At 41.8% G+C, this 16,926-nt stretch overlaps 1 protein-coding gene across 1 annotated transcript in view; it reads left to right on the top strand.

Annotated features, from left to right (window-relative positions):
• The window catches only part of LOC135526149 (ALK tyrosine kinase receptor-like), a 759,574-nt gene that overhangs the window by 738,625 nt on the left and 4,023 nt on the right, over window positions 1–16,926 (top strand). The window contains 4 exon segments of the mRNA XM_064954281.1: window positions 4,736–4,828; window positions 15,454–15,555; window positions 15,874–16,008; window positions 16,835–16,925. Of these exon segments, the coding sequence (XP_064810353.1) occupies window positions 4,736–4,828; window positions 15,454–15,555; window positions 15,874–16,008; window positions 16,835–16,925 (421 nt within the window).

The following is a 16,926-nucleotide window of genomic DNA, read 5'->3' as shown; positions in this document are numbered from 1 at the left end:
TGGTGGTGGCAGCATCATGGTTTGGGCCTGCTTTTCATCAGCAGGGACAGGGAAGATGGTTAAAATTGATGGGAAGACGGATGGAGCCAAATACAGAACCATTCTGGAAGAAAACCTGATGGAGTCTGCAAAAGACTTGAGACTGGGACAGAGATTTGTCTTCCAACAAGACAATGATCCAAAACATAAAGCAAAATCTACAATGGAATGGTTCAAAAATAAACATATCCAGGTGTTAAAATGGCCACGTCAAAGTCCAGACCTGAATCCAATCGAGAATCTGTGGAAAGAACTGAAAACTGCTGTTCACAAATGCTCTCCATCCAACCTCACTGAGCTAGAGCTGTTTTGCAAGGAGGAATGGGAAAAACTTTCAGTCTCTCAATGTGCAAAACTGATAGAGACATACCCTAAGCGACCTACAGCTGGAATCGCAGCAAAATATGGCGCTACAAAGTATTAACTTTTGTGTCCCACTTGTTGTTGATTCTTCACAAAAAAATACAGTTTTATATCTTTATGTTTGAAGCCTGAAATGTGGCAAAAGGTCGCAAAGTTCAAGGGGGCCGAATACTTTTGCAAGGCACTGTATATGGACCAGGGACGATGAGGGACAGGTAGTGGTTTAAGGAGGCCCGAAGGAGCTTGCTGTGGAGTCTTGTTCTGAGCACGAGGTGATGAATGCAGAAATGTCACGAATCACTGTTGGCCACCAGAAACATTGTCGGATGAAGGCTAGGGTACGACGGGAACCTGGATGACAGGTCAACCTTGAGGAATGAGCCCATTCCAGGACCCGGGACCGGATTAAGTTAGGAACAAATAACCGGTTAGCCGGGCCCCCATCAGGTTCCGGCTGGGAACGTTGGGCCTTGCGAAGCAAGGTTTCAATCCAATGGGCAAGGCATAAGGTAGGGAGAATGGTTTCAGAGACCGAGGGTGTGGCAGAGGAAATGTATATGCAGGAGAGGGCAACCAGGTTCACATTTTTGGACCCTGGGCGGTAGGAAATGGTGAAGTTGAATCTGGTGAACAGTAAAGCCCACCGGGCCTGCCTGGAGTTAAGGAGCTTGGCTGTACTGAGATATTCCACATTTTTATAGTCGGTCCAGACCAGGAAGGGCTGTTCCTTCCGCCAATGCCTCCACTGCTCCAGCTCCAACTTGACAGCCAGGAGTTCTCTGTTGCCAACGTCATAGTTCCTCTCTGCCGGACAGGATGGCCCCCACTCCAACATCACAAGCATCAACCTCTACCACAAATTGACGGGATGGATCCGGATGGACGAGGATGGGTGCTGTGGTGAATTGATGTTTCAGGTCCACAAAGGCTTTGTCAACCGCTGGAGACCATTTGAACGGTACTTCGGGAGAGGTGAGTGCTGAGAGGGGGGTCGCTGGAGTTCTGTAGCCCCGAATGAAACGGCGGTAGAAATTAGCGAACACCAGGAAACGTTGCAACTGCACCCTGGACGTAGGCTGAGGCCACTCCACCATTGCTTTCACTTTTTCCTAATCCATTTGCACATTTCCATCAGCGATGACATATCCTAGATAGGAGATTGTTGAGCGGTGAAACTCACATTTCTCGGCCTTCACAAACAATTGGTTCTCCAGGAGATGCTGAACGACTTGTCTATCATGAAGCACGTGTTCTTGGGCAGACCGGGAAAAAAAACAGGATGTTGTCAAGGTAAACAAACATGAAACGGTTTAGCATGAGAGCACATCGTTTACTAGAGCCTGAAAAACAGCGGGGGCGTTGGTGAGTCCAAACGGCATGACCTGGTACTCATAATGTCCACTGGCTGTATTAAAGGCTGTCTTCCACTCATCTCCTTCGTGTATCCAAACCAGGTGGTAGGGATTCCGAAGGTCCAGGTTGGAAAAAATGGTGGCTCCCTGGAGTGGTTCGAAGGCCGAGGAGAGGATGGGTTGGGGATAGCGATTCTTGATCGTTAAATAATTTAGACTCCGGTAGTCAATGCAAGGACGCAGGGTCTTGTCCTTCTTCTCCACAAAGAAAAACCCAGCGCCGTGGGGAAAATGAGTGACACCTGGAGGGGGTGGAGACAATCACAATAGAGATTGCATCATTTGTGGATCTGTTGGGGCGGTATGCAAATTGGAGAGGGTTTAGGTTTCTGGGATAATGGTGTCAATGTGAGCCATGACCTGCCTTTCAAAGCACTTCATGGCTATAGACGTGAGTGCTACGGACCGGTTGTCATTTAGGCAGGTTACCTTAGTGATCTTGGGCACAGGGACTATGGTGGTCTGCTTGAAACCTGTTGGTATTGCAGACTCAGTCAGGGAAGGGTTGAAAATGTCAGTGAAGACACTTACCAGTTGGTCAGCACATGCTCGGAGTACACGTCCTGGTAATCCATCTGGCCCTGCGGAATTGTGAATGTTGATCTGTTTAAAGGTCTTACTTACATCGGCTACGGAGAGCGTGATCACACAGTCGCCCGGAACAGCTGATGCTCTCATGCTTCAGTGTTGCTAGCTTCGAAGCGAGCATGGAAGTAATTTAGCTCATCTGGTAGGCTCATATAACTGGGCAGCTCTCGGCTGTGCTTCCCTTTGTAGTCTGTAATAATTTGCAAGCCTTGCCACATCCGACGTGTGTGGGAGCCGGTGTAGTACAATTCGATCTTAGTCCTCTATTGATGCTTTGCATGTTTGATGGTTCATCGGAGGGCATAGCGGGATTTCTTATAAGCATTCGGGTTAAGGTCCCGCTCCTTGAAAGCAGCAGTTTTACCCTTTAGCTCAGTGTGGATTTTGCCTGTAATCCATGGCTTCTGGTTGGGATATGTATGTACGGTCACTGTGAGGACATCGTCATCGATGCACTTATTGATGAATGAAGCCAGTGACTGATGCTGTGTACTCCTCAATGCCATCGGAAGAATCCCGGAACATATTTCAGTCTCTGCTAGCAAAACAGTCCTGTAGTTTCGCGTCTGTGTCACCTGACCACTTCTTTATTGACCGAGTCACTGGTGCTTCCTGCTTTAGTTTTTGCTTGTATGCAGGTATCAGGAGGATATAATTATGGTCACATTTGCCAAATAGAGGGCGAGGGAGAGCTTTGTATGCGTATCTGTGTGTGGAGTAAATGTGGTCTAGAGTTTTTTTCCCCTCTGGATGCACATTTAACTTGCTGGTAGAAATTAGGTAAAACGGATTTAAGTTTCCCTGCATTAAAGTCCTTGGCCAATAGGAGCGCCGCCTCTGGATGAGTGTTTTCCTGTTTGCTCATGACATTATACAGCTTTTTGAGTGCGGTCTTGGTGCCAGAAAAGTGCCAGCATATAAATATATGGGAGATTGGAAATTATGGAGACAGTTGCATTGATGGAAGCCACAATCTATCTGCAATATTAAAGCTGATCCACCCCTTTAAAAAAAAGGATAAAAAAATATTTACAATAATTTACTCTATCTGCTGTCCTCCTTTAAAAAAAATGGAACCTTTATTTAACTAGGCAAGTCAGTTAAGAACAAATTCTTAATTACAATTAAGGCCTAGGAACAGTGGGTTAACTGCCTTGTTCAGGGGCAGAACGACAGATTTTTACCTTGTCAGCTCGGGGATTCGATCTAGCAACCTTTAGGTTACTGGCCCAATGCTCTAACTACTAGGCTACCTGCCACCCCATAAGAGATAGTCACAGAAACATCATGTACAAAATAAGTTACAAATACTGGAAAAAATACACAATTGCACAATTGGTTAGGAGTTCGTAATATGGCATCCATCTCCTCCGGCTCCTCCTCTGGCACCATATTAGATTCACCTCGACAGGACCGCAGGGGAGAAGGTGAAAAGCTTCAAGTTCCTCAGCGTACACATCACTGAAAATCTGAAATGGTCTACCCACACAGACAGTGTGGTGAAGAAGGTGCAAATACGGTTTGGCCCCTAAGAACCTCACAAACTATTACAGATGCACAATTGAGAGCATCCTGTCGCACTATATCACCGCCTGGTATGGCAACTGCACCGCCAGCAACCGGAGGGCTCTCCCGAGAGTGGTGTGGTTTTCCCAACGCATCACTGGCAGCACACTGCCTGCCTTCCAGGACACCTACGGTACCCAATGTCACAGGAAGGCCAACAAGATCATCAAGAACATCAACCACTTGAGCCACGGCCTGTTCACCCCGCTATCATACAGATGGCGAGGTCAGTACAGTTGCATTAAAGCTGGGACCGAGACACTGAAAAACAGCTTCTATCTCAAGGCCATCAGACTGTTAAATAGCCATCACTAGCCGGCCTCCACCCAGTACCCTGCCCTGAAGTTAGAAACTGTCACTAGCCGGCTACCACCCGGTTACTCAACCCTGCACCTTAGAGGCTGCTGCCCTATGTACTGTACATATAAATGGAATTACTGGTCACTTATATAGTGGAACACTAGTCAATTTAATGATGTTTACATACTGTTTTACGAATTTCATATGTATATACTGTATTCTACTGTATTCTAGTCAATGACACTCCGACATTGTTCATCCTAACACTTATATTTTTCGTAATTCCATTATTTTACTTTGAGATTTGTGTGTATTGTTCGATACTACTGCACTGTTGGAGCTAGGAACACAAGCATTTTGCTACATATGCAATAATATCTGCTAAATATGTGTACGTGAGCAATAAAATGTGATTTGAACACACACACTCACCTCTGTAAGGTTCTTCTTGTCTTGTAACTTTGCAGGGACATTGCAGCTCGGAACTGCCTGCTGACCACCAAAGGACAGGGGAGAGTGGCCAAGATAGGGGACTTTGGAATGGCCAGGGACATTTACAGGTACTGCCATCACACACACTCTTTGAACCCAGCTAATATGAATGTATACTTTTGTGGTCTGGGATGGTCTGGCTGTCTGGGTTACTGCCTCTCGAGCACATGTACAATATACTGCTGCAAGCATGGGGCGAGTCTGGCCTACTGCTATTTCAGCGTTCTCTCATTTACATTTCACCTTTATCCAAACATGACAAAATATGTAAAGAGTAGGACTGTCCCAAAACTTCGCCCCAGTCTAAAGTCGTTTGCACTCCGAAGCAGGTTCTCATTAAGGATTGGTCTGTATTTTTCTCCATTCATTGTTCCCTCTATCTTTACCAGTGTCCCAGTCCCTGTAGCTGAAAAACATCCCCATAGGATGATGCTGCCACCACCATGCTTCACAGTAGGGATGGTCTTAGATGGGCGATGAGATGTGGCTGGTTTTCTCCAGACATAGCGCTTTGCATTCAGGCCACAGACCAGATGTGGTAACTCATATGTCTAAAGTTTAGTAATGATGTTTGGTACAATAAAGCCCAGTGCGCTATGATAAACTGTATCTGACGGCTTTAATGAAGTGAATTTCAGTCATAGTCTAGTACCAATAGGAACATTGACTGAATAATCTGTTTTCTACTATTTAGCGAGAGGCACTTCTATATCTATTGAAGAAGCCACATTTTTATTCTCAGCTTCTAACTCATCAATATGCTAATTAAAGACAGCTTTTTATGCGCTCTAGAGAACAATATATGCTTAGTTTAACCTGCATGCAGTACTAATTTCAGGTCAATAAAGTTTTTCTGTAATACAATGAAGGCAGACTGTAGTTCAGATAGAGCCTGGCAAACCGTGGCGGCAATAGCATACACAACAGTGTCAACGGCATACAAGTGCAGGTACTGTACTTATTTATATATTTTTTTACAGATAAGTCGATATTTTTAATGAAAACAGTTAACAAAGACCCAGAACCGACCCATGCGGGACAACTTTCGTAATATCCAGGAAAACTGATTTAACACCATTAGTAGATATGCTTCGAGTTCTATCTGTCAAGTCTTTTTTAAACCAGTTATATGCAGCCTGCTCTAGGCCAATTGAGGAAAGCCTCTGAATTAGCAGTGAGTGATCAATAGTATTGAAAGCCTTTGACAGGTCAATGAAGATGAGCAGCACAATGCAGCCTTTTATCCACACAGTTAATAACATAATTTATAACTAGTGATGCAGCAGAGATAGTGCTGGTCTAAAACCCGACTGATGTACATTTAGGATACATTTCAAAGATAAGAAATATCTTACCTGATAATAAATCAAGGCTTCTAATAGTTTAGCTAGACAAAAAAGTTTAGAAATAGGGTTTTAATTATTTAGGTCACAAGTGTCACCACCTTGGTTAAGGGGGAGTACATGGGCCGCCATCCAAACCACATATAGTTTTCAAGTAAAAAATATGGATTAATGATTCAACAATCAGAGGGGCAGAGAGCTGCAGCAAAAATGGATCAAGCATATCAGCTCCAGCTGATTTTCTTTTACATCAACCTTAAGCAAGGCATCTAGCACCTCACAGATAGTAAATTGTTGAAATGAAAACAAAGATAAAATGAACTAGATGTTATTAACTTGATGTTATTGATCATGATTTATTATTGAAAAAATGAACTTGCCATCACACACTTGGAGAGTTACTTATCCAATAGAACACAGAGTATTTTTCAATGGAATCTTCTCTAACATCAGCTATGTACAGTGCGGCATCCCTCTGGGCCGCTGCCTTGGGGCGTTACACTCCTTTATTTTACAAATTTTTTGCCACTTGTCTTACAAGAAGATAAAATTACTATGTATGCTGATGATTGCACAGTCTACACATCAGCACCTACAGGCACTGAGACTCTTAGCAAGGAGTTACAGTCAGTGTCAGAATGGGTAATTAGCAATAAACTGGTCTTAAATACATCTAAAACCCAAAGCATTGTATTTGGTTCAAAGCATTCTAGACCTAAACCTAAACTGCAGTTGAGCATAGTTGAAGAAACTGAACTCATAGGAGTAACATTGGATGGTCAGTTATCATGGTAAAGTCATATTGACAAAGTTGTTGTGAAGATGGGGAGATGTATGTCTGTTATAAAAAAAAAATATTCAGATTTTTTTTTTACACAAAAATCAACTGTACTAGTTGTTCAGGCTTTGATCTTGTCACATCTTGATTACTGTCCAGTAATACGGTCAGCAAAGAAAGACTGCACTTGGCTCAAAACAAAGCAACATGCATGATAGTCTTTCATGACCGAGGGTTGAGTAGAAATTTACTACTTCTCTTCTAGTCTTAAAAAGAAACAATTGTGTGTTGAAAATGCCTAACCACTTATATAATCTACAGTTGAAGTTGGAAGTTTACATACACCTTAGCCAAATACATTTAAACTCAGTTTTTTCACAATTCCGGACATTTAATCATAGTAAAAATGACCTGTCTTAGGTCAGTTAGGATCACTACTTTATTTTAAGAATGTGAAATGTCAGAATAATAGTAGAGAGAATGATTTATTTCAGCTTTTATTTCTTTCATCACATTCCCAGTGGGTAAGAAGTTTACATACACTTCATTAGTATTTGGTAGCATTGCCTTTAAATTGTTTAACTTGGGTCAAACGTTTCGGGTAGCAAGCATCCTGACAGAGCTGGTGTAACTGAGTAAGGTTTGTGGGCCTCCTTGCTCACACACACTTTTTCATTTCTGGCCAAAAATAATCTATAGGATTGAGGTCAGGGCTTTGTGATGGCCACTCCAATACCTTGACTTTGTTGTCCTTAAGCCATCTTCCCACAAGTTTGGAAGTATGCTTGGGGTCATTGTCCAGTTGGAAGACCCATTTGCAACCAAGCTTTAACTTCCTGACTGATGTCTTGAGATGTTGCTTTAATATATCCACCAAATTTTTCCATCCTCATGATGTCATCTATTTTGTGATGCTGCCACCCCTGTGCTTCACGGTTGGGATGGTGTTCTTCAGATTGCGAGCATCCCCCTTTTTCCTCCAAACATAATGATGGTCATTATTTTTGTTTCATCAAATCAGAGGACATTTCTCCAAAAAGTACAATCTTTGTCCCCATGTGCAGTTGCAAACCGTAGTCTGTCTGTTTTATGGTGGTTTTGGAGCAGTGGCTTCTTCCTTGCTGAGCGGCCTTTAAGGTTATGTCAATATAGGACTAATTTTATTGTGAATATAGATACTTTTGTACCTGTTTCCTCCAGCATCTTCACAAGGTCCTTTGCTGTTGTTCTGGGATTGATTTGCACTTTTCGCACCAAAGTACGTTCATCCCTAGGAGACAAAACGCATCTCCATCCTGAGCGGTATGATGGCTGTGTGGTCCCATGGTGTTTATACTTGCATACTATTGTTTGTACAGATGAACGTGGTATCTTCAGGCATTTAGAAATTGCTCCCAAGGATGAACCAGACTTGTGGAGGTCTACAAAAAAATTCCTGAGGTCTGATTTCTTTTGATTTTCCCATGATTTCAAGCAAAGAGGCACTGAGTTTGAAGGTAGGCCTTGAAATACATCCAAATACATCCACAGGTACACCTCCAATTGATTCCAAATTATGTCAATTATGTCAATTAGCCTATCAGAAGCTTCTAAAGCCATGACATAATTTTCTGGGATTTTCCAAGCTCTATAAAGGCACAGTCAACTTAGTGTATGTAAACCTCTGACCCACTGGTATTGTGATACAGTGAATTATAAGTGAAATAATCTGTCTTTAAACAATTGTAAAAATGACTTGCGTCATGCACAAAGTAGATGTCGGAACCGACTTGCCAAAGCTATAGTTTGTTAACATGAAATTTGTGGAGTGGTTGAAAAACGAGTTTTAATGACTCCAACCTAAGTGTATTTAAACTTCCGACTTCAACTGTATTTGCATACACTTCAAACAGACATAGATACCCCACCAGACATGCCACTGTGTTTCTTCATGGTACCCAAACCAATAACAGACTTAATGCGTCGCTCAGTTATGCATACAGCCATGTCATCGTTGAATGCTCTGCCACCAGAGTTTACTTAGGCAAAAAGCACATTTAAATGAAAAAAAAACATTGTTTCATAGCGCCTCTGCTCTTTCTAAAGATCAGGGTCCTGTGTGGCTCAGTCGGTAGAGCATGGTGCTTGCAACGCCAAGCGTCGTGGGTTCGATTCCCGCTGGGGCCACCCATATGTAAAAGTAGTGGCCCCAGCCGACTTGTAAGTCGCTTTGGACAAAAGCGTCTGCTAAATGGGATATATTATTATATTATCTGATTTAACTGTACTGTATATAAGGATATTAATATGTACACTATACAGTATATACAAAAGCATGTGGATACCCCTTCAAATGAGTGGATTCTGGTATTTCACCCATACCCGTTTCTGACAGGTGTATAAAATTGAGCACACAGCCATGCAATCTTCATAGACAAACATTAGTAGAATGGCCTTACTGAAGAGCTCAGTGACTTTCAACGTGGCACCGTCATAGAATGCCACCTTTCCAACAAGTCAGTTCATCAATTTTCTGTTCTGCTAGAGCTGCCCTGGTCAACTGTAAGGGAACACCCCCCTGAAATGGACAAAAATGAATGGGAAGTCATTGGCACAGGACAAACCATATACACGGAGTCCAATACCACTCAATTCGGCGTTGTTTCGTGTAAAGTTGATTGCAAATGCCATATGGCAAATGCCAGTTGTAACACTTTAAATATCCAACAGGTGGCGAGTGCGCTCCACCGTGGTTTTTCATATTGCAAATGCAACACAAGTCAAAATCCAAAAGCAAAATTTTGAAAAAGTGAAAAAAAAATGCAAAAACTTATCACCCCCAAAAAAGTGCTTTCTGGACCGTTTTTCGAAATTCTTTCGATTGTTTTTGTCAATTACACATGTGTAAGAACTGTATGAATATACTTTTGTCCAATTTTATTATCATAATTTTTATTTATTTTTTACTTGTGCATAAGGCATATGTTTTCTCCATTTGCAATATGATTTCATAGGAAGTCAAAGTCAAAAATAGCTAAATTTTATAAAAAACTTCACACACCCTTAAAAAGTGATTTCTGGACCGTTTTTCGAAATTCGTTCGAATTTTGTGTCAATTACACAAGTATAAGAACTGTATCGACATACTTTAGTCATATTTTATTATCATATTTTGAAAAAAAAAATGTTTTACTTGTGCATAAGGCATATGTTTTGTCCATTTGCAATATGATTTCATAGGAAGTCATAAGTCAAAGTCAAAAGTCACTCTTTTTGGGGCCAAATGCCATAAGAAATTTGACATGCTCAAAAATACTGCAGAAATGCAAAATTGACTGGCCTGATGATCTCGGGATGGCCGGGCAGTGATAGTTTTTCCTTTCCATCACTCGTTGTGTTGATTTCATCATGTCCATTTGGTGATGTTTTTTCACTATAGAATCATATTGCAAATGCACGTGCATTTGCAATATGGTTCAATGGGCATTTACCATCACAAATTTGGCATGCACAAAAATCATGCAGAATTGCAAAATTGACTGGTCTGATGAACTCGGGATGGCTGGGCAGTGATTCTGGTTCCTCTCCATCGCTCGTTAGGGTTGATTTCAGAATGTCACTTTGGTGATTGTATCTCACTGTTTAAACATATTGCAAATGGACAAGTATCACCAGCAAGTCACCGTCCATCAGTCAATTAGATATCATTCTGACACCAAACTGATACAAACTGACACCAAACCCACTTTTTCCAACTCGTTTAGTAGCCAACTATCACATACTACAGAGCTGGCCCAAAATTCACAACGCCTTCTGTTCAAACCATAAAAAAAAATGTAAAACATGTAGTTACGTTCTAGCTGCGGGTCCAGTTCTGATATTATGTGTAGGCCTAGCTGAGGCGACCCCGAATCCCAAGTTTCAGCTCGATAGGTCATTTGGTGCCCGAGTAAGACCCTAATTCGTGCTGAAAATCTACTTTTTTCCATGCCTTGCTACGGGTCCTTGAATGAGAAATCGGACAGAAACGTTGGGGTCCATCTATATGGGCCAAGGCGATCGTAATGCACCTAGTCTTGCGACTCTGAGACTTTTCTAAATGTCGTCATTTTCGTATGGTCAAAATGAATTGAAGTCATTGCAAATGTACGAGGCTGTTTCTCGGCCCGAGAACCGTCTAGAGCCATGTAACTCCCCACGCACTATCGACCTGAGGTCTAGAACAGGTTTCTAAAGTTTCGGAACTCTAGGTCTGACGGTTCTTTAACCTGTTACATCTATGGGGGCGCTATTTCATTTTTGGATAAAAGGACGTGCCCGTTTTAAGCGCAATATTTTGTCACAAAAAGATGCTTGACTATGCATATAATTGATAGCTTTGGAAAGAAAACACTGACATTTCCAGAACTGCAAAGATATTGTCTGTGAGTGCCCCAAAACAGATGCTACAGGCAAAACCAAGATGAAACTTCAACCCGGAAATGAGTAGGATTTTTGAGGCTCTGTTTTTCATTGTCTCCTTATATGGCTGTGAATATGCAAGGAATGAGCCTGCCCGATCTATCGTTTCCCCAAGGTGTCTGCAGCATTGTGACGTATTTGTAGGCATATCATTGGAAGATTGACCATAAGAGACCACATTTACCAGGTGTCCGCCCGGTGTCCTGCGCCGAAATTGGTGCGCAAAAGTCAGCTGCAAGTATTTTTCCATGCAATTTAGAGAAGAATGCAAGCTTCCACGAACGATATATCAATGAAGAGATATGTGAAAAAACACCTTGAGGATTGACTCCAAACAACGTTTGCCATGTTTCGGTCGATATTATGGAGTTAATTCGGAAAAAGTTTGACGTTGTAGGTGACTGAATTTTCGTTTCGTTTCTGTAGCCAGATGCGATGTAAAAAACGGAACGATTTCTCCTACACACAGACGCTTTCAGGAAAAAGTGCGCATTTGGTATGTAACTGAGAGTCTCCTCATTGAAAACATCCGAAGCTCTTCAAAGGTAAATGATTTTATTTATTTGGTTATCTGGTTTTTGTGAAAATGTTGCGTGCTAAATGCTACTCAAAATGCTAAGCTAGCTTTGCATACTCTTACACAAATTAGGCAATTTCTATGGTTCAAAAGCATATTTTGAAAATCTGAGATGACAGTGTTGTTAAGAAAAGGCTAAGCTTGAGAGCAGACGCATTATTTTTTTATTTGCGATTTTCAGAAATCGTTAACGTTGCGTTATGCTAATGAGCCTGAGGCTTTAGTCACGATCCCGGATCCGGGATGGGGAGTTTCAACAGGTTAAAGAAAAACTAACAGGTCTTTGAGAGCCGGAAATCTTACTGGTTGGTAGGTGATCAAATACTTATGTCATGCAATAAAATGCAAATTAATTACTTAAAAATCATACAATGAGATTCCATCTCTCACAGTTGAAGTGTACCTATGATACAAATTACAGACCTCTACATGCTTTGTAAGTAGGAAACACTGCTGATTTTGCAGGTTATCAAATACTTCTTCTCCCCACTGTATGTGCGTGTGTGCGTGAGTGAGTGTGTGCGTGCCTATGTGTGCAAGGTATGTAAGTGCTGTTATTTTGAAGTGGAAACGACTAGGCGTTTCCACTTCAAGTTATAGGCCACACAAGCTCACAGAACGGGACCGCCAAATGCTGAAGTGCTTAGCTCGTAAAAATCATCTGTCCTCAGTTGCAACACTCACTACCGAGTTCCAAACTGCCTGTGGAAGCAGCATCAGCACAACAACTGTTTGTCGGGAGCTTCATGAAATGGGTTTCCATGGCTGAGCAGCCGCACACAAGCCTCAGATCACAATGCGTAATGCCAAGCATTGGCTGGAGTGGTATAAAGCTTGCCGCCATTGGAATCTGGAGCAGTGGAAACACTTTCTCTGCAGTGATGAATCACGCTTCTCCATCTGGCAGTGCGGTGGACGAATCTGTGTTTGGCGGATGCCAGCAGAATGCTACCTGCCTCAGTGCATAATGCCAACTGTAAAGTTTGGTGGATGAGGAAAAATGGTCTGGGACTGTTTTTCATGGTTCTAGCTAGGCCCCTTAGTTCCAGTGAAGGGAAATCTTAACGCTACAGCACACAATGACATTCTAGACAATTATTTGCAGAAGAACAAAAGTTTGAGGAAGGCCCTTTCCTGTTACCGCATGACAATGCCCCCGTGCACAAAGCGAGGTCCATACAGAAATGGTTTGTCGAGGTCGGTGTGGAAGAACTTGATTGGCCTGCACAGAGCCCTGACCTCAACTCTTAATAGTCTCTTGGTGTATTTCCTATATATAACTCTTATTTTATTTGTCATTTACAGTTGGACAAAAAAGTATTTAGTCACTCACCAATTGTGCAAGTTCTCCCACTTAAAAAGATGAGAGAGGCCTGTAATTTTCATCATAGGTACACTTCACCTATGACAGACAAAAATGAGAAAAAAAATCCAGAAAATCACATTGTAAGATTTTTTATGAATTTATTTGCAAATTATGGTGGAAAATAAGTATTTGGTCAATAACAAAGTTTATCTCAATACTTTGTTATATACCCTTTGTTGGCAATGACAGAGGTCAAACGTTTTCTGTAAGTCTTCACAAGGTTTTCACACACTGTTGCTTTTTTTGCCCCACTGTATTTGTAAGTTTTATGTGGACACCAGGAAGAGTAGCTGCTGCATGTGCAGTAGCTATTGGGGATCTTAATAAACTAAACCCTACAAGACATGCCACCAGGAGGAGTCTCTTCACAGTCCCCAAGTCCAAAACGAATACATGGCAATGCACAGTTTTATACAGTCATGATTGCATTGAACTTATACAGTCATGATTGCATAAAAATCGGACTAAACATCAACTCATGGAATGGCGGACACACAGACAAACACACTCACACACTCTAACACATGCATTATGTTTTAGTTGTATTGTTTGTTTAATTTGTGTTGTATTGTTTGTATATCATTGTATTTGGGTGTCTGTCTTTGGGTATCAGTGTTTTGTTACTTGTCATGTTTTGTGTTTTTTTGTGGACCCTGCAAAGAGTAGCTGCTGCTTCTGCAAAAGCTAATAAGGATCCCCCCCCCCCAAAAAAAATGCTAAGTAGGTGTCCACCTGCCTGAGAAAAGGGTATTTAGAAAATTCTGTTGTTTTGAAAACTCTGGGGATTTTTGTTATGATGAGGACACTTCACGCCAAATCAAGACATGGAAATGGTTACAGAAATGGTTTTGCTAGATAAAATCCTTCTTTATATCCCAAAAAGTCCCTTTAGTTGGTGCCATCGATTTGAGTAATCCACTAGTTTGACATGCAGAGAAAGGAATACAAAAATCTACCCCTAAACTTTGTTTCAAAAAGTCAAAATACATTTCTATTTACTCCTCAGATACCCGAAAATGTAATCAAACTATGATAGTTATTACTGAAAGAAGTATGTTCAATAGGAATCTGATTTTAGCAGGTGCGTCCTGTCTTCATGGGGCGTAAACACACATTTCCAAGACTGTGTCCCTGTACTAAATCTGATATTTCTTATTTCGTTTTTGAAGTTACAAGCCTGAAACCTTGAACATAGACTGCTGGCACTCTGTGGAAACCATAAGAATTGCATCCAGGGTGCAAATTTTCAATATGACCTTTTACTTGCCTTTCTTATAGGATGGTCTCTAGAAAAAAAACACTGTTTGGTTTTTCTTTAACATTTCTACAAACTTCAACGTGTTTCCTTTCCAATGGTACCAATTATATGCATATCCTGGCTTTAGGGCCTGAGCAACAGGCAATTTAATTTGGGCACGTCATTCAGGAGGAAGTGGGGAAAAAAGGGGCCTAGCCCTAAGAAGTTTTAAATATTAGCCACTATCGGAGTCAAACTTTATAATAATACCCACATACATTTATAACTGTAGCATTAGTGTTAGTTTCCTTAAATTTGTAGCCTACATTTTGCATTATTCCATTCCATTACTTTACCTTTCTTTCCTCTGTCACATCCGTGTAGTTGTTCATGTAACCTATTGGCATGTAACCTATTTGAATAATGATGGAACTCAGACAGCACGTAGCAGTTTAAACCTGGAGCTTGGCGCACGTCGACAGTCATGACGACTCTACCGTTGTCATAGAATTCCACGATGAGTGAAGACTAGGGTAGATATACAGAACTATTGTTCATCCCCTATGTTACAATAATGGGGAGGGGGGGGGGCTGTAACAATAGTGAGGTGTGATTGTCAGGATATGGCATGTCTCAGGCATTCAGGATCCTTAGTCTCCACCGAGTGTTATTAACACCCATGTTCCCTTTATACTACAGTCGGTGGAGGATCCAACTTTTGAGTGTTCTGAGATAAAACACTTACGTTCTTCCAAATGGAATGGATGTGGCTAGTCTTCAGAGGTTTAAGGATAATTAGGAGTCAAACTAGGGGCTTTGTCTTAATTTATTTTCCTCTTTTTCTTTCTGTTCTGTTTTCATCCCTTTTTTGACCTGCTGTGCTTTCAATAAAGTCATGCAGCGTGTCTAACAAGATCCCCCTGTGTCTGTGAACGGGCTTGTCTCCACACAGGGCGAGCTACTACAGAAAGGGTGGGCGCGCCATGCTGCCTGTGAAGTGGATGCCTCCCGAAGCTTTCATGGAGGGGATCTTCACATCCAAAACAGACACGTGGTACGTTCCATTGTAACTCACTCTCAATGATGTCTTAGTTCTCTTGAATGTCACTCCCTTTCATTTCACCCTTCCAGTCTCCATTACCTCCCTTTTTCCGTCCTTCAATGGAACTTTCTCTTTTTCACCTTTTGAAAGCCTCCTCTCTTTTACTCTATCTGCATGTAACTTTTATTTAACTAGGCAAGTCAGTTAAGAGCAAATTCTTATTTACAATGACGGCCTAGGAACAGTGGGTTAACTGCCTTGTTCAGGGGCAGAACAACAGATTTTTACCTTTCCTTCTTCCTCCTACCTCTCTCTCCTACTTTCTCTCAGGTCCTTTGGGGTTTTGCTATGGGAGATCTTCTCTCTGGGCTATATGCCCTATCCCAGTCGCAGTAACCAGGAAGTGTTGGAGTTTGTCACCAGTGGGGGAAGGATGGACCCTCCCAAAAACTGCCCAGGGCCCGTGTAAGTCCAATCACATACCACCCAAACACATGTAGCAGATGTGTGCTAGTGAAGAACTTTCTTGAGATTGAAAGTGAACTGTCACTCAGTCAACTTCCATCCCTGTCTGAACTGTCACTCACATAGGGATGGAACTTACTCTGTTACATACAGATTACACACACAAACTCACAGTATACTGTTTTCACTCATGCACACACATAGAATGTAAATATACACATGGATACAAGCGAACAAACACACAAAATACCAATAACCTCTCAAGCTTGCATCACGTTCTCGCCCATCGCTGACCCTTCACGCCGACTCCATGCATGACAAACCGCTTTTATTGTCCAATTCTCCTTTGAACTCTCCCAGCTGTCCGTTTTAGCCTTTGTATCACCACAGAAAAGCAAAAAACGTTATTCTTTGATTGTCTTTTCCTTGAAAAATAAACACAGTTCCCATATGCTACAATTAATCTGCGTCACGAAGGGCTCACAATAGGCATGTCACATTGCCAAAGAATATTACACAAGAGTAATGATTGCAAGTCAAATCCAATTAAGAAACAAGCTTGATTTTGCACTGTCTTGGGGGGTACCTCAGGATTCCGTTTTACCCCTACTGACTTTTCAACGGTGATCACTCAAACTAGCGGGATATTACACTTAATTCAGAATGATTTTTATTAAATCAGTTGAGTGGTATTATGACGGGGAGGCGGCACTTTTGACAAAGTGTGCGTGAGTTTGTGTCTGTCAAACGATTATCATCGAAGGGGGAAATATGGTTTTTGATTGTGCTTGTGGTCGTGTGTGTGTGATGTATGTATGTGTTTCAGGTACCGAATAATGACACAGAGTTGGCAGCATCAACCGGAGGACAGGCCCAACTTCTCCACCATCTTGGAGAGGATTGACTACTGCTTACAGG

The sequence above is a fragment of the Oncorhynchus masou genome, chromosome 32, assembly GCF_036934945.1.
Source record: "Oncorhynchus masou masou isolate Uvic2021 chromosome 32, UVic_Omas_1.1, whole genome shotgun sequence".
Lineage (NCBI taxonomy): Eukaryota > Metazoa > Chordata > Actinopteri > Salmoniformes > Salmonidae > Oncorhynchus > Oncorhynchus masou.
Note: the sequence above shows the minus strand (reverse complement) of the source record. Positions and strands in the feature narration are given on the sequence as shown.